Below are 22,620 nucleotides of genomic sequence, written 5' to 3'. Positions count from 1 at the left end.
AAGCAGTATAATTCCTTCTGGCAGCTGTTGCCGGCTCCCCCCTGCCTCTCAGCAGCAGCGATTAGAGTGGAGCCTCTGTCATGATGTTTGTCTTCCAGCTCCTCACTCAGGAGAGTGAAAACTGGGCTCCCATTGCTTACTGAAGTTTCCCTCTGTGGCCACAGCTCCGTACCCTTCTCCCTCGCCTCTATGTCTGCTGCATCTGTTCTTTTGCTTCACGACCTGTAGTCCCTCTCTATTCTGAAAGTCAGTCAACCCCCTTTGGCCCCAGTTAACTCCTCAGCAGCTTCAAACTGGCCACTGCTCCAACTGGCCCTTGTCTTCCCTGACCCTGCCCTGAATCCCCCTTGTCACTGGTGGTCCTGAGTTATCAGCTACACTGAGTGTCCTGTCTCTGCAAGGCCCCCTCCCTCAGCTCTGCAGACCCCACAGAACTTGTTCCAAAGCTTAGGTTGCCTTTCCAACCCCAATGCAGCCCTGCCACTCTCAGCTTCCATCGAGAATCTTCTTTCATACTTGAATGAAGATCTCCATTCAAAGTGAGCTTCCTCACCATCCCTGTCCTTCACCTCCTATCTCTCTGGTCCTAGAGCCATCACATCATCCTCATCATGAGAACCTCTGTTGTAAGTTGAGTAGCTTTTCTGGCTCATGCACTCTCTGCTAGGAGCTTATCTTAGGCTCTTTGGTTCCAAGCTTAAAGAAACCACATAAATATGGCTTAAGCCATGTATGGCAAGTTTATTAAAATGATGGGGAGATTTCTCATAGAACACCAGGGCAGAAACTCTGGTGACCCTCATAGGGACTATAGTCAGATACTAGAATCCTGCTGGGAGCCCAGATAACCCTCCCTGGGCCACATCATCTGTCTTCTTTGTTTCTCATTGCAGGTAACTTTCTTTGCTTCTTTGTGTCTCTGATGAAAGAAAGTCACCCCAGAAGGCCTGCGTTTTCATTATCCTATTTTAAGTGAACAGGACCAATTAAGCTCGAATCTTATGTAATTCTCAATTTTTGAGAAACGAAATTCAGTTGGTGCAGCACGGGCCATGTGTCTTCCCAGCATGCACTCAGGTCCACAAGCCAAGCTCAGGAACCCCTGTGTCCACCTTAGGGCTAGGCTAGAAACAGTTCTCAAAGAGGGAGGTTACTGTATAATGGACAGACATGCAAAGAAAAAAACTAAAACTAAAAAACAAACCAAACAACCCATCACCTCTACTGCTGGTCACAGCAAATTATAAAATGTTAGAACTGGAAGAGCCCTTAGAAACCGTTGAATCTAGATCTTTAATTTCACATGGGATGAAACTGAAGTACAAGTAAGTTAAGTGACTTGCCTAATGTCACTTAGTCAATACTCAGTAAATATTGTTGAACAGAAGAAAATTATTTCTAAAGAACTTAATTTCTCAAGATCTTTAACAAAGAATGGTCTCCAAACCTGTGAGGTCAGACTCTCTTTGATTTTGACCAAGAGATTAGAAATGGGTTTGATAATAAATTATGTTACTAATATCTTGGCAGTTCTCTTCTCTCAAGTTGCCTGCTTTTGTCCAAGCAAGGAAACATGGCAGCAGCAGGAGAGGTGACCCCAGGCCTTCCAGTGGAGTCTCCCACGAACAGTGGACAGTTAGAAACAGGCAAAACAGACACTTGCTTCTGACCTAAAAGATACCAGTTCAGCGGAGAGGCTGTTGATCTCCACTGTTTAAACCTCAGCACTGTTCACAATCTGGCACAGAATTAATCCCTTAAGAAAGGGATGAAAAAAATGCCATTCAGCACAACATAGTTTGTCATCGCATGCATAATGCAGACTCTCCAATTAGAATGCTACAATTTGAAAACTTTCTTCACAGACTGATGAGAGAGCAATTATTTTAAAGAAGGGAAAACTCAGTCCACTGGGTTTGCCTCAAGTCACTTCTGACTCAAGCCGCAAAGACAGGAGTTTTGAAAACATATTCACTATTGAATTTTGTATCAAAACACCAGCAAGGAGAGCAATTAGTTGCTGTAAACCGAACCCCGGTAATCAATGGTATGCAGCCAGCCAGGGCATTTATGGAAGATGTAAGCAAAATCACATCTGCTAATCAATTACAAAAAGCCCAGCACTTCACTGCTTTTAAGGGAAACTCCACAATGAGTCTGAGGGAAGATGGAGGAGACAGTGTTTAATATCACCAGGCATCTCATGCAGTGCTCATTAGGTAGAGGGGTTCATGGCAACAGCTGAGTACAGACCTGATCTGCATCAATAGATCTTGGCCAGCAGCTTCCTTTATTCAGCCCCTTTTGAAAATAGCTTCTGATGTCTGGGTGGAGGTGTGTAGATGTAGGGGGATATGTTTAAGAAACTCTTCTCAGTTAAGGTCAGAGGGGGTGTGTCTGTCCTGGGCAAGCTCATCGGGCAAACATTCCTTGGCAGATTACAAATCAGAAGTATCTCTGTGTTGTTGCAGGTGCACAGACGTGGGAACAGACTTTGCTGGCAAGGAAAGAAGTGAGGGAGTTGGTGGGTTTTTCAATTGTGCCTTATTAGAACAAAATTCCTCTCTGTGGAAAAAGAGAGATTGAGCCAATTTTTCCTGTAGTGTCCTTAGACTGTGCTTGCTTTTTTCAGTTGAATCAACAAAGGTATTTTCATGCCTGGCTAAGCCGAAATTCCAAGCAAATATGCATCCTGGCACATGAATTAGAATCTATCTTAAAAATTCCAAAGTGTAAGTGGCTTGATAACCTGAGATCCATCAGTGTCCCTTCTCTACTCATGAGTCACCATGACCCCCCATTTCCAGCCCCCAGGGACTCTTAATAGAGGAATAGAAAGGAGATGTTTCAACCAGTGTGTGCATTTGGCTGCTGTTCAGAAAAAAGAATTTAGGCCAGGAGAAATTATTGAAGTAAAGATCGATAGAGTGAGCTAATAAAAATTAATATCTTCAGCATGCCAACTATGATAGGCAGCAGATTAATATCCGTCAAATATAGAGGGCATCGTGTAAGTCATTAACAAAAGGATAAATGTAAGTAGAAAATGGGTAAAATGTTCAAGTTCAATGATAAGTGAAAGGCTGCAAATTAATGACAAAGATTTTGTCTATCGAATCGGCAGTGTTTTTAAAGATAATACATGATTATCAGCAGTGACACACAGAAACAGTCGTCTCTTATGAACTGCTGGTAGTATGAGTATAAATTGGTTCAGACTTTTGTTTAGGGGAAAGGGAGAAGCGTGCAGCTGTTTGGTAATATGCGTCAAGGCCTCACGTGCTCTGCTCCAGCTTCACCCACAGAAGCTTTCACAGGCAACAGTCATAGATTTAGTGTAAGGACGTTCATCACAGAGTTTTACTAGCAGTGTAATACTGTCACCTACCTAAATGACCACTAATAAGAAACCGATTAAATAATTTATGGGGCATCCATACAGTGAAATTCCACGAAGCCAGGACGTGTGATGAGGAAGAGTATTTGATAGATACAAAAGAAAGGGATTCATAATACATCGTTAAGCGAAAGAAACAAGTTACAAGAAAAATTGCATCATGTCTATGAGTTTATACCTGGAATCACAGGTGATGTTCCTTTTAAAACAAACATTTGTCTCAAAACAAGTCAGAGGGCTTATAGGAAAAGCTACTATGGGACAAAATATGTGCAACCTTAAAAATTCTTTTAATACCCTATTACTCCCAAGAATTTCTACCAGAGCATTTATGATGCTTACTTATAACTGGTCTTCCTTTTTATCTTCTTCATATCCTATCTCCCACATCCCAGTATTTTTCCATGAAATATTTTGGAATCTAGTTACATTCTATCCCAAAAGGCTTGATTATTTTCATTTGGATACACTGGTAGAAACCCTAACTCATGATTATCCAGAAGGATAGGGATTATCATAAAACTGGCTCTGCATCAATGATCCAAAATCCCCTTGAGAAAATAACCTCAACATTGTCTCCCAAAAAGCCTGTTACCAAGGCTGTTAAGTGAAGAGAATGATTAATTAATTTGAAGGGTTTTTTTTTTCTTGTTTTTAATCCACTCTGGCAAAGTTATAAGTTATTTCAGCCCGGAACATGTATGAAACATACACTATGAACAGAACCCATATGTTCAGAGTAGAATTTTTTAAAAAGAGAAAGATCAACAGTCTTTCTATAATCTTTACAAGAGCTAGACAAACATAGAAACAAAAATTACACTTTTACAAGTTACTCAACATAAATGTAAATTAACAAGCTAACTGCATAAAAGTGCTAAGAAACTAGAATAATATACAAGGAAATGACTAATGAGGGAAATGATTCACTTTCTTACCAGACAAACTGGTAAAGAGCAGAATTATTAGACACTTAAAAACAATAGGGTAGAATCCTGTCTGATTCATTCAGAGTACTTTGAGAGATTAAATACTCAGGTGAATTAAGGGGAATATTCAGGTAGATTAAGGCAAACTCTGTTTCTGCTTTGCTTAAAAGATGAATTCCAAAATATTAGGTAGTGTGGGTTTAGTCATTGATAGCAAACAAAATTACACTTGAAAATAGGGAACAAAGGGTGAGGGGAAAGGGGAACACAGTGGCATTTCTGATCCCCAATAATAGCATTGTAGGTGACACTAAACTGAGCTTTTCAAGGGTTTTTATTGATTATAATCACAAGATTAAGGAGAAATAATATGAACTACTTTTGTAGAGTCATAGGTGGCAGGTTGTAAATTGGGACCCAGGTCCATAAACTGGGAGTAAAGAAGCACTTGGCAGAAGGATGACAGAAATGGGCTTTGGCCAGGATACCAGGTTTGATGAACCCCCTGTATCTGCCAACACTAACTGAGTATAGACACGTTACCCAACAGTGTTAAGCCTTACTTTCACCGTCTATAATTTGATGAGAGGGGTGCCTGGGTGGCTCAGTCGGTTGAGCATCCAGTTCTTGATTTCAGCTCAGGTCATGATCCTAAGGTCATGGGATTGAGCCCCATGTCAGGCTCACTTGCACTCACTCTCTCTTTCTCTCTCAAATTCAATATTTTGTATTTAGATGGAATATATAAATTAAATATATATGATATATATATATAATTAAATATATATAATTTGATGAGAAGAATAATGCTTGCTAAGGGGATTTTTGGAAGGATTTAATAAGATAAATTATATAGAGCACTTAACACAGGGCCTGGTACACAGTATGAACATTAAAGGTATGTTGACTATTATGATAATAATAATCGTCATAACAAATAAACATTCATTGAGTATAGGCTCTTTGAGACACTGTGCCAAGTATTGGGTATAAAAAGATCAAGAAGACATAGGCTCTGCCTTTAGGGAGCTCACTTTCTGTTCTAGCTGGTGGAGGAAGCAAATATGCATGACCAAATATAAAACGGTAAGATATCCTGTATGGGAAGGACTTTGGAAGCTGAAATCATAGAAAACAGTGGTCTCGCGTCCCTCACCACGGTGGCACTGTCAGAAGCAAAATGCTGGACCGAAGTCTAATCCTGTGTTGCAATTCTTAGATCCTTTTTTCTTATTGTGGGTTTTAAATTGAGGAATAACACACATACAGTGCACAAATCTTTTATATATAGTGTGAATGAGTATTTACTGTGTGTATACCCATGAACTACCACTCAGTCAGAGTCCTCACATTTCCAGCATCCTGGAAGGTTCCTTCATACCCTTTCCAATCATTACCTCTCCCAGAGGTAATCACTGTTCTGATTCCTGTCACCATGGATGAATTTTGTCTCTTTTGAGCTTCATGTAAATTAAATTACATAGTCTATGCTTTGGTTCTTATCTGGGCTCAAAAGGAGATAAGAAGAACAGAGCCAAAATAATCAATCTCTAAATAATAAAAAAGTTTTACTAATGAATATGTTTGCTTGTATCTCCAAATCAGATCATTATACTACAGCTATGTAAAAAGTCTGCTAAGAATGAGAAGGAATTTGAAACATGATAGTTAAGGTCATTGGGACTTACTAGTTACTACCAATTAGAAAGCATGGATTTCCCCATGAACAGGAGTCTCAAGGATATCACTTTTGGTCAGCCCAGTCAACTGGAGATGAATCAGGAAGGAGGATTTGGGGCCATCTTCTCACCCATAAGCCAACCAAAGAGCTTTGACAGAGGCTGCCTGAGATTGGGTGACTTGTGAAATAAATTCCTAAAGAGACACTGCTTCTTCTTCAGACTGACTCCACCTCCTCCTACCATACTTTTGCTGGGATTCTCTTCCTTTTTCCAGTCCTGGAAGCGTGGTGGGGCAAAGGAGGCAGGGAGGAGGGGTACGGCAGACATGGATTCACTCATGCCCACAGCCTCAGGAAACAGCCAGTTAGAACATTCACAGCATTCTTAACGTATTTTTCTTTGTTCAGGTTATTACTTTGGGACTGTGATGATCGAAGCTATAGCTACTACGTTGAGGTTTCCACCAACCAGCAACAATGGACCATGGTGGCCGACAGAACTAAAGTCTCTTGCAAGTAAGTTACATCATTTCCCAGAATTTATTACAAGTTAAAAGAGTCTTATCTGATGGATTCAGAAGTTTCTAATGAAGATTTGTGGAATCACCAAGTTACGTTCTTATTTGGAGATTGAAAACATCCTAATGATCCTTCATTTCAATTTTGACTATTAAGTACTTCGGTGAGAATTTATATGCTCAAACAAACTTTCCTTATTTTGTGGTTTGAACTTGACTCTTGAAAGTGACATGTAGGGGTGCTAGGGTGGCTCAGTTGGTTGAGCGTCCAACTCTTGATTTCGGCTTGGGTCACGATCCCAGGGTCAGTCGTGGGGTCAAGCCCTGTGGAGTCTGCTTCGTATTCTCTCTTTCTCCCTCTCTCTCTCTCTCTCTCTCTCTCCCTCTCTCTCTCTCTCTCTCTCTCTCTCCCCCTCCCTTCCTCCCTCCTCCTTTCCCCCTCTCCCCATCTCACACTCTCTTGCTCTCCCTTTAAAAATAATAATAATAATAATAATAATCTAAAAATAAATAAAATAAATAAAAATTAAAAAAAGAAAATGGCATGTACCTGAGCAGGGAAAAGAAGGATTTCCATATGCAATCCTCTCTTGTGTCCCTGCCCCCATCACTGCATACTACCTCTTTAGAACTTGTTTCTTCCTTTGAGAATTTTGCTGATGTGATACACACTTTAGTAGTTATTCTGGGACTCCATTTTCCAGCCACATATGATTCTCAAGGTTAGCTTTAAATATTTATCTCATCTCAGTGTTAGCTACACTGTTACCTAAACCAAAGAAAGCTTGATATGTAGGTCTCTAGTTATTTAATGTATATGGCATTGAGCCTCTGTTTGCATTTACGTTGTTGTAGGGGAAGCTAGGAGGAAGGATTATGTGGGTTCTGACTGGCCTGAGATCATGACTAGAATGATTATTTACATGTGTATATACCCATATAACTCACTCAGATCAAAATTAGCATGTTTCCAGCATCTTAGAATCATACCTTTTCCCAAACATTACCTAAAAAGAGCTCAGTGCCTTTTTGTGGAGAGCCAGATTCACTGGGAGGCAAGGTAAAGCAAATAGCTGAGATTTCTTTTTTTTATTATTGAAATATGATTCACGTACCATAAAATTCACCCTTTTAAATGCACAATTTAGTGATTTTTAGTGTATTCACACTGTTGTACAATCATCCCCACTATCTAATGTTTCAAACATTTTCATCCCCCCCCGCCAAAGGACACCTCCTACCCATTAGTAATCTTTTCATTTCCTTCCAGTTCCCACAGCCCCTCACCACTAGTAAGCTCCCTTCTGTCTCTATGGATTTGCACATTCTGAACATTTCATACAAGTGGAATTAAATAGTATGTGATCTCCTCTAGCTGTTTTCACTTAGTACATATTTTTTTTCAAACTTATTTTTTGTGTTGCAGCATGTGTCAGCATTCCATTCCTTTTTACTGACTGAATAATATTCTATCATATGGAAATATATATGTCACATTTTGTTTATCCATTCATCAGTGGATGAACATTTGAGTTTTTTGCACTTTTTGGCTAAAATGAGTATTTCTGCTGGGACATTCCTGTGCAAGATTTTGTGTGAACATACGTTTTCAGTCCTTTTGGATCTATTCCTAGCAGTAGACTTGCTGGGTTTTATGCTAACTCTGTGTTTAAGTTTTTGAGGAACTGCCAGACTTTTCCACAACAGCTGCACCATTTTGCATTCCCACCAGCAATACGGGAAGGTTCCAATTTCTTCACATTCTTGCCAGTACTTGTCACTGTCTATCTTCTCGTTCATGGTATCCTAGTGAGAGTGAAGTGGTGGTTTCAATTTGCATTTTCCTCGTGGCTAATGATGTTGAACGTCTTTTCATGTACTTACCTGGCCAGGATTTCATAATAGCATTAATAATGGCTTGTTTGATGCAATGTCTGACACACTTACCGTCATTATTATAGTACTTATCTTAGAGCATGTTTAATGTTTGCATTGGTTAAGGTAACACTTGCTGCTGTGACAAAAAGTGGCTTCAACATTCCAATGCCTTAACACAGTAGCTATTTCTCAATCATGCAACAGTCAGTAGGGGTGTTTCTGGTTGTCAGGTGGCTCTTCTCCACACATGACTGAAGAACCCAGGCATGTTCCTTCTTGTGGCTCTGCCCTCTCCTAGGGCCTCAGCAGCAGCATCTGCATCTGGTTGGCAAATGGGGAAAGAACAGAAAGAAGGTATACGTGGCTCTTCTGAACGGCCTTGGCCTAGGTGTAGTGACCATCCCTTCCACTTATATTCCACCGGGGAGAAGTAGTCAGTTACCACATTGGATGCTGGTCGGGCTGGGAAGTATGGCTCTGTTGGGCAGCCACTTCTCAGTGGAGCACACATCTTGTGGCCATCTCTGCGATTGGATGAGAAAACTAGCAATTATTCAGTAACTAGTATTCCATCACTTTCCTGTATTTTGTCTCATTTTTTCCTGAATATAAAACACCTTGTGGGATATTGTCCTCTCCTTCTAAAAGAGAAAATGAAGGGCTCTTTCCATTGTACCTCAAAGCATTACTAAAGAGGGTTAAACCAAGCTAGATGATGGAAACAGGGAAATGAAGTGATTACCTTATTTCCAAGCTCCCAGAACCCTTTCCATACAATAGGAAGGCCTTCAAGGCCCATGAACAACTGCCCATTTATCTTTTCAGAGCCATTGCTCATTGAGTATACAGCTCACAGGCCAGGCCCTCTGCTTCCCCATCTTTTACACATCTCACTGGTTACCATCACCCATCTTGTCTGTCATTTTATGTGTTATAAATTAGATTCCTCATCTCTTTATGTCCCCCTACTGAAGGTGTTATACAGTATGAGTTTTTGACAAGAACTGGTTGACTAACTGCTGACACAGATACATATTATAATGGTTTTATATTTATTCAAATGGGTTTTTGCTTGATTCAAAAAGGCATTCACTCATTAAGTCCTTCCCATTAGCTTTGTATTAAGTCATTGACATCTTCCCCCCCCTTTTTTATATTTTATGTCCATTAGTTGGTGGATTTAAATAATTTATGTTTTTAACCTTCCATGTTAGCACATATATGCTACAGCAATAGGTGTTTTAGAGATTAATAAATAAATAATGTATTTTAAGAGTAAGAAGGCAGGTGCCTGTTAACCCCCTAAGAATGAGTGGAACCAAAGGTTATGATTTTATGTTTATAGGTATAACCCAGATCTGTTGTGCCTTTCATTTTTTAGTTAGGTATTAAAAAATATAATAGAAGATATGCAGATGATAAAAGAGGAAAGCCTTCCCTTTTTAACTAATATACTCTAGAGCAGTCCTTGAGAAGATTCTACTAGCTTCAAAAATTATAGCCTGCTTTTTATTGAAATAAAGTATGTGAGTATGTTATGAATGAAATTCTATAGGACCTTTAGAGATCACAGCCCTGCCTCTTGATAGCACTCTACCCATGTCAGGAAATTAAATGACAGACTTTGGACAGACCTGGAGAATGAGATTCTCCAAATGTCTTCCCTTAAGACCCTAAGCTCCTAGAACAGGACGTTTTCCTTTATTGCTACCCTGAGTCCTTTCGGCTATAGCTGCAGCTTGGCTTACTTTACTTTTAGGATAAAGGCTTATTTACCATCACAGGTAGCCATGTTTTTGAATAGACGGATTTTGGGTGTTTTCCAGCTTTTTTGGAAATAATTGATATATAACATTGTGTAAGTCTGTGGTATTCAATGCAATGAGATATATAGCAAAGTGATCACCACAATAAGTTTACTTGACACAACGACCATCTCACATAGTTACAGGTTTTTTTTCTTGTGATGAGAACTATTAAGATCTCTTACCAACTTTCACATATGCAATAGTTTCGTTTGCTGTAGTCACCATGCTGTACATTACATCCCCAGAACTTACTTGTCTTGTAACTGGAAGTTTGTGCTTTTTGATCCCCTTCACCCATCCCCCCCCACACACACACGCCCCTCTGGCAACCACCAATCTGTTCTTTGTTTCCAAAAGTTCGGTTTTTGTTTTTAAGATTACTCGTTTAAGTAAGATCATACAGTATTGTCTTTCTCTGTGTGACCTTTTTCATTTAGCATAATACCCTCAAGGTTTATCCATGGTTTTGCAAATGATTTTCTGAAATTACTTCTTACCCCTCTTTTTTCATATAATATAATTCTGTACCTTTTGGCTTTATTCCGAAGACGTCACCTTCAGTCTTTGATTCCTTTTCTCTACTGTCTTCTAAATTGTTGAGCCCTACATCTGTTTTGATACACTAAGTAAGGCACTAGTATCAGTTTTTTTATTATAAATGTAAAACATGCATGGAAGATTAATTTAAACAATACAGGAAGATAGAAGTGAAAAGTAAAATTTTATCTTCCCATCTTGTGCTCAAAAGTACTTTTGACTTTTTTTTTTAGTTTTCATAATGTCTCAACTATAAATAATATTTTTATATCTGTTTATTAATTTATCAGCTTTATTAACTTAACTACCTCTCATTTTTTGTTATATTTTTCTCTTTAGTCCTGCTATTACTTACTTTTAAAATTAAACACTATACTGGGGCGCCTGAGTGGCTCAGCCAGTTAAGCATCTGACTTTGGCTCAGGTCATGATTTCATGATCCGTGAGTTCAAGCCCCACATCGGGCTCTGTGCTGTCAGTTCAGAGCCTGGACCCTGCTTCAGATCCTGTGTCTCCCTCTCTCTCTGCCCCTCCCCCACTCATGCCCTGTCTCTCTCTGTCTCTCAAAAAAATGAATAAATGTTAAAAAATTAAAAATTAAATTAAACGATATACTTAAACCTCTATTTTTTGATCCATCAATTGTAGATAGTATTTCTTTACTCTCCCTACTATTTATGAAGAAATTACCACCCTACATTTCCCTTTCCCATCTTCTGTTAACTGTCCCACCACATTGACATTTTAAAGATTTATGATACTTACTTTCTGTTGGGTAACTTATATTTAACTTAAGTTAAATCTTCCATGTGTTAACTATAAATTGGTCCTGAAAAGGGAAAGCCAGTAAAACCTCATTATAATATTATGATTATGTAAACATTATTCACCACAGATCTATAATTCAGTGGGTCTATAGTGAGGGAAATATTATTCTGTATCACTAAACTTGTGTCCCTCTTGAAACAATTGTATTGTACTGTGTTCAGATCAAATAGATTTGGTTTTCTTACAAGTGCTCGGAATTATTCTACAAGTAATAAATCAGTAGCTTCATATTAGCCAGCTTTTTGTTTTCTTGGAGTTTCTAATTACCTCTTTTTTCCTGTTTACATAAGTTTCTGGGGCACACTATTTGTTCATTGGTTAATTTTGAACAGACTGCTTCCTAGGCCTATATATATATAGCTTACAATTCTTTTTCTTTCTAGGCTGGTTTCACTTTTTCTTGGATTTCTTTTTCTTCTTGTAGCATGTGGGTAAAGGGTTAACAAACCCCTGTTTGCTTTGCAGTGAGATACTGACCTTGGGCCCAGTTACCTTTTTAGATCTTTTCTCCTGAAAACATGATAGAAGTAGAATGTCAGCTATTAGACGACATTGCTTATGATGAAAATTACCCCTAATAAATTGCATCTGGCCTGGAAGGACTGTAAATATCTGGTTGGAAGCTATAGCTTTGGGTTTCCCGAGTACAATAACTTTTGTGACTGGACATGTCCCTTGTGAAAATTCTAGGATCTTTGTTTATGGAGCTATTACAAGAGATAATAGTTTGGATTTGGAATGTGGGGTTTCTAAGCCAGAGTGGCTCCACCCCTGCCCACTCACCTGAGCTGTCCTCTTGTGTGCCAGCAGGAATAGCTCCCGTACAGTTGTATAGACCACTACAAGGACTCCCACTAAGGAGAAATGCTTGCTGCTGCTTTAGTGGCATGGTCTTCTGTTGGCTCCCCTGCATGAATCCGAAGCCAAGTAGGACTTGGTTGGGTCTCAGTCAAGATCTCTCAGAGGCATTGCACAGAGTAAATGTATTCAGAATTGTTTTCAGAAACAAAGGGTATGTAGAAGGCAAATTTTTAGAATTCTTGCATGCCTGAATCATAGTTTGGGTATAGAACTCCATTCCTTCAGCATTTTGAAAGGTTGGATTTATTGCTATCTTGCATCTAATGTTGCTGATGAGAAATCTGATAGAATCTGATTCTTCTTATTTGTAGTAATGTATTTTTCCCTATAGAAGCCTTAGAATCTTCTCATTATTGGAGGTGTTAAATTTCACAATGATATGTCTGGATGTGGACCATTTTCATTTATCCTACTTAGTTTGCTTCATTATGGAGATCTGCCCAGCTCCCCACTGATTTATAAATAATATTTCATCCACCTGCCATTTTCTAGAAATTCACAAAAATTTTGATTTGCTTATATCCTTCCCTCCAGTTTGCAACACCTTTATGAGTGTATTTCCTTTGTATTTCTTTGATGTCATCTCATTGGTTTTCAGGAAGGGAGAAAGGTCAGTGTGCCTACAGTGTCATCCATCTTGAACCTGAATTCCCTAAAGCTCTATTACATGGGCTGTTGATACTCCCCAGTGACCCTAAATCCTTTGCCTTTCTTTCCTTGTGCCTGGCTGCCCTTGTCCCATATTATATAGCTGTCTTTTTTCCTGCTAGCGTGTACTCCTTAACATATTGACCTCATTCATGTTCATTTTTTAACCATTTCTTCACTTTGTTATGGTCCCATTGACTGATATTTTGTCTGTAGAAGTGCTAATGACCTCAGCCATTATCTGTCCAGGACTGTGCCCTTGGCAAACATTTTGGCAAATATAAATAAATTATCAGATATAAAGAATTAATCATTGATAATACTGAATTTTTTTCCACTTGAAAATTCTATGATCATAATTTAGAACTACCTAGGATTTCTAGTTTTTAGCTGAATTTGCTCACAAGCTCTCTGTCTGCCTGCCAGATATATTATCCAGATTCCCTTTTAAATAAGTTTTTATCTCCAACCTCAGTGTTCATTAAAAATGTTGTGAAAGAGTTTTTAATAACTTAAGAAAATACTTATATAATAAGATATTTTTAAAGCAGAGTACAGAACTGTAAGAGTATTATATCACAAGTAGAAAAAGAAATATGGAAGAAGAAAGCCAGATGGAAATACACCAAAATGTTGTTAGTGGCTGCCTCTATGTACTGGGATTATGTAAAGTATTTCTAGTTTTCTGTATTTTTGACCAATTTACATATATTTCTTTTACAATCAAAAAGAAGACTGTATTTGAAAAGATTTTTTTTTCTTGCTGCAGCCATAAATGTTTTGTAGATGTTTGTCCTTGCCTTTATTTGAGTAGCATATGCTAGCAGAGTGCATGGTTTATTCACTGCCAGCAATAAATTAAAGAAATTAAGTAAGTGCTGTCCATAGCAATATCCTAGTAGCTTTTCAGAACCTTGCAGCCACTTACCCCAAGCACGAGTTGTGCTTTCCTGAAAAGGACACCTGAGCTGCCTCTTCCCGTGAGCCTCTTAAAGCCCCATTCTGGGAGAGTGCTTCCTCCTTTTGCCTTTCCCCAGGACTTCAAAAGTCTATTTCTACCTGGGTGTCCCCTCTCATAGAGGTCTGGCCTGCTTGAGACCTTGGAGCAGTCCCATGGATCAGGCAGTTTCTATAGCATCTTAACTTTAAACGTTTCTCCCCTGTGCCTTCCCTGAGGAGCACTTTGACAGCCTCACTCACCTGGCAAGGCCTCTGTGGGGTCAGCTCACCTTCTCCCTGGGCTTCAGCATGATGATATTAATATGCGAGAAGCAGTGTATCCCCCTTGCTGAATATACTGTCATTTAGTCCTGGCGAAGGGCAACTCTTTCTGTCCTGGGTTCTGTTTCCATAGTTGATGCTATTTATTCACCAGGAACCTGAGAAAGAGGAGTCATGTTTCTTTTTCTGAGGGCTGCAGTGGTTGAGGACAATGGGCTAAATTAAAGGTGCAGAGTTACAGCCTCAGAAAACTCTTCTAAAGCATAGCAAGATTGAAAAATGAGACATTTGAACCTAGCCTATTTACCTTGCCTGCGATTTTCTGCATCTTCTTTGCCATTGTCAGTGCTAAAGTTGAGAAAGCCTTCTTTCCGCCAGCTTTGTTTCTTAGCCTGACCCTTAACAAAATGAAAATCTTGGGCTGATTCCAGGAGGTCACAGCTAACCATGTGACCCCGGGGGTTGTGTGTAGAGAGCTCGCACCACTAATGTGATGCAATAGAACGAAAGTGGGTTTTAAAGAAGGAAATGTCTCCTCCATTGAGACCGCTGACAGAAAAAGTTCATACCAAGTGTCAAGTTTTAGTTTCCAGGACAGGATTGCAGCTCTTGGCTGTGGCAGAGGTCCTATATTGAAATATTACTAGTTCTTGCAAGTCTGTGCTGTGCTAACAGACGGTCACCCTCACCTGCCCAGCTGCCCATCCCCGTGAGGTTGGAGGAGTACACTTGCTTGCTCCTTCAAGAAGACTGAGCCAATTAATGGGCTCTGCTTGTGTAATTGTCACTGTTAAAATGCTCTATGGAGATTTTATTTTTCTCTTTTCAGACTTAATTCCATTTTTCTACACAACATTTGACAGTAATGAAAAAAGCCAGTCATGTTCTTTCCTGTGTTTTTTTTTAAAGGGCAAAAGCATTGGTGTTAATTTTGTCACGAGTCTTAGAACTTGAACGATAAAGAAATATGGACTTGTAAGAGAAATGGCAAAAAAAAAATGAAAAATGAAAAAAGTAACAGAATTCAGATAGCGCGCGCACACACACACACACACACACACACACACACACACGGAGGACAAGTCTGGTACTAGGCAGACCCCTGTGTTAATGAGAAGATGTCAGAGCCTGCCTTGTAGAAGGCATCTGTCTATTAGACTTGGAGACACTTGTTAATCAAACTGTTATTTATGCAGTTATAAAGTACCAGAAATAGATGAATATTCTGGAGTAGAAAACATCAGTAAGGAGTCAGTTACTCATACCTACTCATCTAGAGAAAGTGTTTATCTGTTGTTCTACATAAACTTTTTATGCAAAACTTTACCCATATGTTGGAAGCCATGTGGATAGTAGATTTTTATGCAAAGTATGTGAACTAAGTTCTGAATTTAGAGCTATCAACAGGTTCTGTGGACCACCACTGGGAAGGCCTCTCCACACCACAACATTTGATGAAGGAGCATGAAGGAAATGAAATCCCCTCAGATAGCAAATGACCAGAAGGAAGAAGCTAAGAGCTCTTTTCCCTCCCCTTACTTAACCCAGGAGCCACATTACTCTGTGAAGACAATAATTTTTCCGTGCCTATTAAAAAAAAGAACAAAACGAAACAAAGCATACCTCAGTAAAACTTTCTCAATGAGCTGTGTGAACACACTTAGAATATGCATGGTCAGAAAGATTTTTCTTTCATTATGGTAATGACTTTCATGTTAATATTACATTCTAAATGACAAAAATCAATCAAGAGCACACTAGCCCAACTACAGTCATCTCTGTCCTGTCCTCCACCCTGCTAATTGCCCCCACAATGGTCTCTCTGTACCATCCCTCAAGTTACTTACTATAGCCAGAGTGGCACATCTGAAGCACAATTCTGATATTATATCTGCATGAACCCTTAACTGGCTTCCCATTGCTCTCTGGATAAAGACCCAAATTGTTCACATGATATAGACTACCTACACAATCTGGCCCCCTCCTGCCTCTGCAGGCATTTCCTGCATCAGTCTTCCTATGTTCTCTGTGTTCACATCAGCCTGGCTTCCTCTCAGGCCCCACCATGCATCATGCTGTCTGCCCTCCCACAGAGCCTTTGCACACGTCATGACCTCTGTCTGGAACCCACACCTTGTGCTTTGACTGGCTAACCCCCATTGTCCTTGACTCACGGGCCACTTTCTCAGGAAAATCTGCCCTGACCACCCATCTCAATCAGAGTGCTTTGTTATTCCGTCTCGTAGAACCAAGCTATTTTCCTTCACAGCTGATACTACAGTTTGCAGGGACCCATTCTTTAGCGTAGTATTAGGTCACTGTTTTTCCTCTCTGCTAGAATGTAAGCTCCATCAGGGCAGGGATGTGGTCCATTTCATTCTTACCCATGGTAGCCTAGCAAGGACCTAGCACTTGTTGTCTGAATGAATGGTTGGATAAGCACTACCACTCTGTCTCTGATCGTGATACATGTTGGTTTCATTTGTCCTGCAACTATCTGGAGCTGTTGTCTTCACAGGGCTCAATCTGGAAGTCTGTCCATCCCAGTTCAGAGGCTGTCACATGGAGCAAAGGAGAGTTTGTGGGAGAGCATAAAAGGTGCTCATTGACCCTGATCATGTAGTCCTTGTAGAACTAGGAATATGTCTTCCCAACTTCTCTTTATGAATCCATTATTGATCTGCCATCATTGATTCATTCACAGCCTTATTTCACAGATTCAGTCCTTGCCAGAGGTTCAGTTTGCTCTGGTCTCTGCATCTATCCTTGCCTCTCAAGTTAATGACTGGGATCCCCCAGTAACAGTTTATCACTCGAGACTGGTTACTGGCTGGAAGTCCATTACCTTTATTTTTAACCACTCTTAGAGTGAAGTTTTTCTTTACAGAGGGGCCATGTGCTTTACAGACTGTTTGCCAGCTGTGCCCTTTCACCTTGGAAATTGATTTGATTTAAAATCCCAAGTTTGTCAGCTTAATATGTTTTAATTGCTTCTCTGGATTTTTAGAGGAAAAGGTTAAAAAAAAAAACAAAAAAAACCCACAAAAACCTGGCCTTATTCTCCAGAAGGGAACTCCAAACCATTTGCCAAGGCAGTCCATGTACCTGTCCCACCAGGGTAGAGTTTGTCCAACCGAACAGACCTTACTCTGGAGTCCTGGAGCTCTGAATGATAAAGAAGTATGGACCTGTAAGAGGAATGGCAAAAAGTGAAAAATGAAAACCTTCCCCTGGTTTCAGGACGGCTGCGGAGAGTCCTGTCCCAGCACTGTCCAGACGGGTGCTCAGGAGGTACCCCTTACCATGACCGAGCCTTACCATGACCTTCCCTGAGAGAGGCATTGCCGTTAAAAGCAATGCAGATAGCCCCTCAAGGGGCCTCCAGTCAGAGTCACATAACCTCAGTGAAGGCAAGCAAGTTGAGCACACAGTGACACTAGAATAGCAGTCCTCATAGAAATCCATTTATAAAAATGAATAGTTAGCATGCACATCTGCAAAAAGAAAGTAGAGCCTATTTGTTAGTCAGTGAACAAAGGCAGTGGGAAGGAAAGTCAGTTTAGTTTGATCATATCTGGTTAAAGTGGCCTGCCTCGTTTGTCTCTGGGTCCAAGTGAGGAGTGCTGTCTTGGTAATCTCACCATGATTAATGCTGACTCAGCTCTAGCCCAGAGTGTGAAGGGGCTCATATTTCTTCTAGGTTAAAAAAAAGAAAAAGGAAAGGGACGCCTGGGTGGCTCAGTCAAGTTTCCGACTCTTGATTTCAGATCAGGTCGTGATCTTGCAGTTTGTGAGATCCAGCCCCACACTGACCCACGTTGGGCTCCATGCTAGCAGTGTGGAGCCTGCTTTGGATTCTCTCTCTTCCTCTCTCTGCCCTTTCCCCACTCCTGCATGCACTCTCTCTCTCTGTCTCAAAAAAAAAAAAAAAAAAAAAGACACTTAAAAAAAGAAAAAGGAAAAAGTGTTCCTGTGAATTCAGGGATCCAGCATGCACATAGAACCAATTTTTAGAGCTAAAAGGGCACTTTTCCTTGACTCTCTGATTTATTCTCTTGGCTTCAGCTGTCTCTTTCATTCATATTTTCCATTAAACATTGGCCCCGTCTTAGAATGGCTTTTCAAACTCACCTTGTCTAAAACTGAGCTCCTTATCATCTTTCCCTGTAAGCCTCTTGTCCTTTGATGTCCCTGATTGTGTTGGTGGTAAACCCCTTCTCCTGGGCATCTTTTACCCTTTGACCCTGGCCTCCTCCTTGCCCCTCCACAGCCATTCAGGAACCATGTCTTCTCTGTTACACCGTTTCTTCTTTATTCTGTTCCCATTGCCTCCATCTTAACTCAGACCTTCTACCTCTCACCTAGCTTATTGTAGTGATTTCCCCCAATCTGTACTCTATCTGCATCTATTGCTGTTTTGGTATCTGGAACACTGTTGCCAGATCGGTCTGGCCATGACTCCTTTCCTTCCCTGAACAGGCTCCTCCAGTGGCCAACTGAGAAAAGCCTCAGATCTCTGCCTGGATCACCTTCGGTCTCCACACGACCAACTTTTCCCAAACATTTCGTTTTCAAATATTCTGCCCTACTGTTAGACTTCATGTTCAGATTTCAAATATATAACGACCATACTTATCTGACTCTCACCAAACTTTCTTACCTTTATTTCTTCAACTCTCTCCTTGTAGGTATCATTTTTCCTTTAAGTCTGACCCAGTTGCTGCTGTCAAATGAGTCCATGCTTTAGATCAGCTGATTATTGCCACTGGCCGGTCTTTGAGTCTCTAACCCACCCCGGTTGCCTTAAAGACCCAGCCCAAAATGCCCTGTGAGTTCTTCCTTGATCTTTCTCCTCCTAAATACAGCCAACTGCTCCCTTTGCTGAATGCCCACTGTACTTTGTTTCTGTGTAGCTGGGACAACATTCACTTTTTCTTGGTTCTGTCTCAGAGGAGGGAGAAAATAAGGGGCTAGGCTGGGAGGAAGTTTGCTTTTTAAAAAGCTGGCCATTTTTCAATGAGAAAGAATGAAATCTGGCCTTTTGTAGCAACGTGGATGGAACTGGAGAGTGTTATGCTAAGTGAAATAAGTCAGGAAGAGAAAGACAAGATACCATATGATTTCACTCATGTGTGGATCCTGAAAAACTCAACAGAAGACCAGGGGGGAGGAGAAGGGGGTGGGGGGAGTTACAGAGAGGGAAGGAGGCAAACCATAAGAGACTCTTAAATACTGAGAATAAACTGAGGGTTGATGGGGGATGAGGGGGAGGGGAAAGTGGGTGATGGGCATTGAGGAGAGCACCTGTTGCGATGAGAACTGGGTGTTGTATGGAAACCAATTTGACAATAAATTTCATATTTAAAAAAAAAAAAGAGCTAGCCATTTTTGAAGATGCACTGGGATCTATCCCCTGGAAGTACAGGCCAGATCTTTCCAGAGTAGTCTCTGGTTACTACATCTGTAATCAAATGCATAGCCCAGCCAGCTTTGATTCAGCCTAATATTTGTTAAGTGACCCTGGTAGATAAAAGCTACATTGTGAGGGCAAATACTAGGAGACACAAGACACTGTTCCAAAGGAACTTACAGGATGTCCACAATTTCTGAATATGTAGGAACCATCACACCCACACCCACAAAGTATAAAATACAAAACAGGATCCTGTAGTCATAAAATAGTTTAAAAATACCTTGGAAATCATAGTCTAAGCCTCTCATTTTACAGATGGGACTCTGAGACAGATACAGAGTACAAATGCCTTCTCAAGTTCTCATCTGACGGATCCAGATTCCAACCCAGATCTCCTGATTCTGCATCCCTTGTTCCCAGGATGCTGCATAGCCAATAAGCCCATGGTGAGAGACAGTCATATGAAGGCTATGAGAATATAGACATGATCAGAATATACCATGCAGCTAGGGACTTTTTCTGAGAAGATGTATTTTGAACCTAGTCATTTACTGCGGGTCTACGTGGTACCTGGGAAAACAGGTGATCTCCCAACCAAAGGAAGCTGTGAACTTCAGATTTGAAAATCACATAAAGGTACAAGTCGGAAGCAGACTCACCTTCCAGAAGGCCTGATGAAGACTATTGATTACAAAGAAATCCACATATATTTTCACATGATCTCTTACCTTGCTCTCATTACTACTTCTTCTGCAGAATATTAATGTATCCAGCCTGTTAGCTGTATCATAATTCAGATTTTACAAATTGGTTTTAAAAGCCTAGTCTCTATATCAAATCACCTAGGGCTTCATTATCCAGGTTTGGAGTCTATTAGTCTCTGTTTTTTTTTCCCTTTTCCTTCCTATTGCCTACAAAAGAAAACCCAAAAAACAAACAAAAAACAAAAAATCATTACCCTGTTCATTAGGCTATTTATTAGATTATTCCCTTCTACCAAAAGAGACTTGCATGTGTGTTTTTCATCTGTTTTCAGCCAAGATCCATAAAGCATATTTCCCCCATAGTTGACATTTTCTTTTCACAAGCCCTTGAAATGGAATGTACGAATTTCACCACGGTGTTGTAAATTACGTACTGAGTATCAGTAATAAACATTTCTTACAAAGTTTTAAAGTGTAGTTGCAGATTGGTGATCATGTGGAATTGCACACATTTACCAGCTGCTTTGGAGGGAGTTACTGAGTGCTTTCTGCTCATACACTTTTCACCTCTTTATCCAAATTTATACCACAGTACAGAGCCCACATAGTAAACCTAAACTGAGCAAAAGAATGTTTGCACTCCCAGGAATGTGGCTTCACAGTCTGGACCTGGAGGGGGTGACAAATAGTCGTCTTGTTTGTATTTCTCCTTCCAGGCATTTTGCACATTAAACTTGTACCAGAGAGTTCCTGATTTTTCTCTGGTGAAAAAACCTGGATAATATCCCTTGCTTCCTTATCTCTGGTTCTCAGAGCCTCTACTATAAGTTCCTTAGGTGGGGGTGATGCTCAGGCAAAGGAGGGCAGCTCGGTACTGCTGCTATTAGATGAAGGTAACTTATTTATATTGTTCTTTTTTCCTTCCTTATTCTCTAGGGAGTTACTGAATTCTCTATAGGACTTGGCAGTAGATACATAGGCTGAATAGAAATTCTGACTGCTGGAGCTGTGAAATGTATAGACTTTTCTCCAGGGTGTGCCGGGGGCGGTGGGGGGGGGGGGGCGGGGAGGAGAGGCTCACGGAAGCTTTGGGCTTGCTTCACGTTTCTGAATCTTCTCAATTCATTTCTCCTAAATAAAATAAAAGTCCAAACCTCCACTAATGTAACGTTGGATCACAGGTTTCAACTAACAGGAGGGTATGATTCTAAAGTCCATGTTCTCACAGCACCATTGAGCCCCTCATATACAGCCTCTGTCTGTTTGTAGGTCCTCCAGGTGGACTAATTGAAGGCCTCAAATACATAGAGAAGTGGTTCTATTGCCCTGTGGGGACAGAGAACCACAATAGGTGTTTCGTAAGACGTGGTGTGTACTGTCATCAACAAATGCATTCATTGTTGGATTTCTTGTCTGATTTTCAAATTTATACCTTCACAGTGCATTAATATCATATTCTTACATTAATATTAATTAACTTTATAAATTTCTGAGGAGATGAGAAGGGAACATAGGGCACATTCTTCTAAACCATTCATATTTGGAAATGGAACGCCTGATACTCTCAGATACTATTTTCTCCTTTTGCCACTTCCTTAACTAAGATTATCTTGCAACTAATACTGAATCACTGCTCTGCTAAAGCCCCCAGTCTGTGGAGCATGGGCCCATGTTAACCCCAAACTTGCTGTTTATCCATCCATTAACTTAACAGCAGACAGCCTTCGAGCCACTGCGCTAGGTCAGGCACTGTGCTGGGTGGGCACTTTCCTCCTCTATGGGCTCATTATATTTAAGCTTTTCCAATCAGCCCAGGACCAGCAGTAACTGAAGGGCCTTGGTCTAAATGTAAATAGAGGCAATTGTGGACTCTGACACACTTAGCTAGACCAAATCTTCTCTGAATGACTCAGTAGGGATAACATTTATGGGAGCAAGCAGCATGCTAAATCTGGAGACACATACTACGTAGAAGGGAGTGGGCTTGGCCTCAGTGGATAAATAAAGATCATTCCTCCTCCCTTCAGCCTGCTGGAGGGAAGTTCAAGTGTGCCTTTGAGCACAGATCTTCCCGGAGGTGGCAGGATTGCAGCCTGTAAACTCAGCCAGTCCACCTCTTTGTCACCTTTGTATTGGTAACAATAACCTCAGCCGTAGGGATGCTTAGCAAACTGAGCGTGTTTTGTTGCACGCCTGT

At 40.4% G+C, this 22,620-nt stretch overlaps 1 protein-coding gene across 3 annotated transcripts in view; it reads left to right on the top strand.

Moving 5' to 3' along the window:
• The window catches only part of BTBD9 (BTB domain containing 9), a 417,923-nt gene that overhangs the window by 331,850 nt on the left and 63,453 nt on the right, over positions 1-22,620 (top strand). For all 3 annotated transcript variants that reach the window (XM_040473393.1, XM_040473392.1, XM_040473394.1), the window contains one exon: positions 6,416-6,523. In XM_040473393.1, coding sequence (XP_040329327.1) covers positions 6,416-6,523 — 108 coding nt within the window. The remainder of the gene's footprint in view (positions 1-6,415; positions 6,524-22,620) is intronic.

The sequence above is a fragment of the Herpailurus yagouaroundi genome, unplaced genomic scaffold (genome assembly GCF_014898765.1).
Source record: "Herpailurus yagouaroundi ecotype Mexico unplaced genomic scaffold, PumYag 139, whole genome shotgun sequence".
Lineage (NCBI taxonomy): Eukaryota > Metazoa > Chordata > Mammalia > Carnivora > Felidae > Herpailurus > Herpailurus yagouaroundi.
This window is presented reverse-complemented; position numbering and strand designations above follow the sequence as displayed.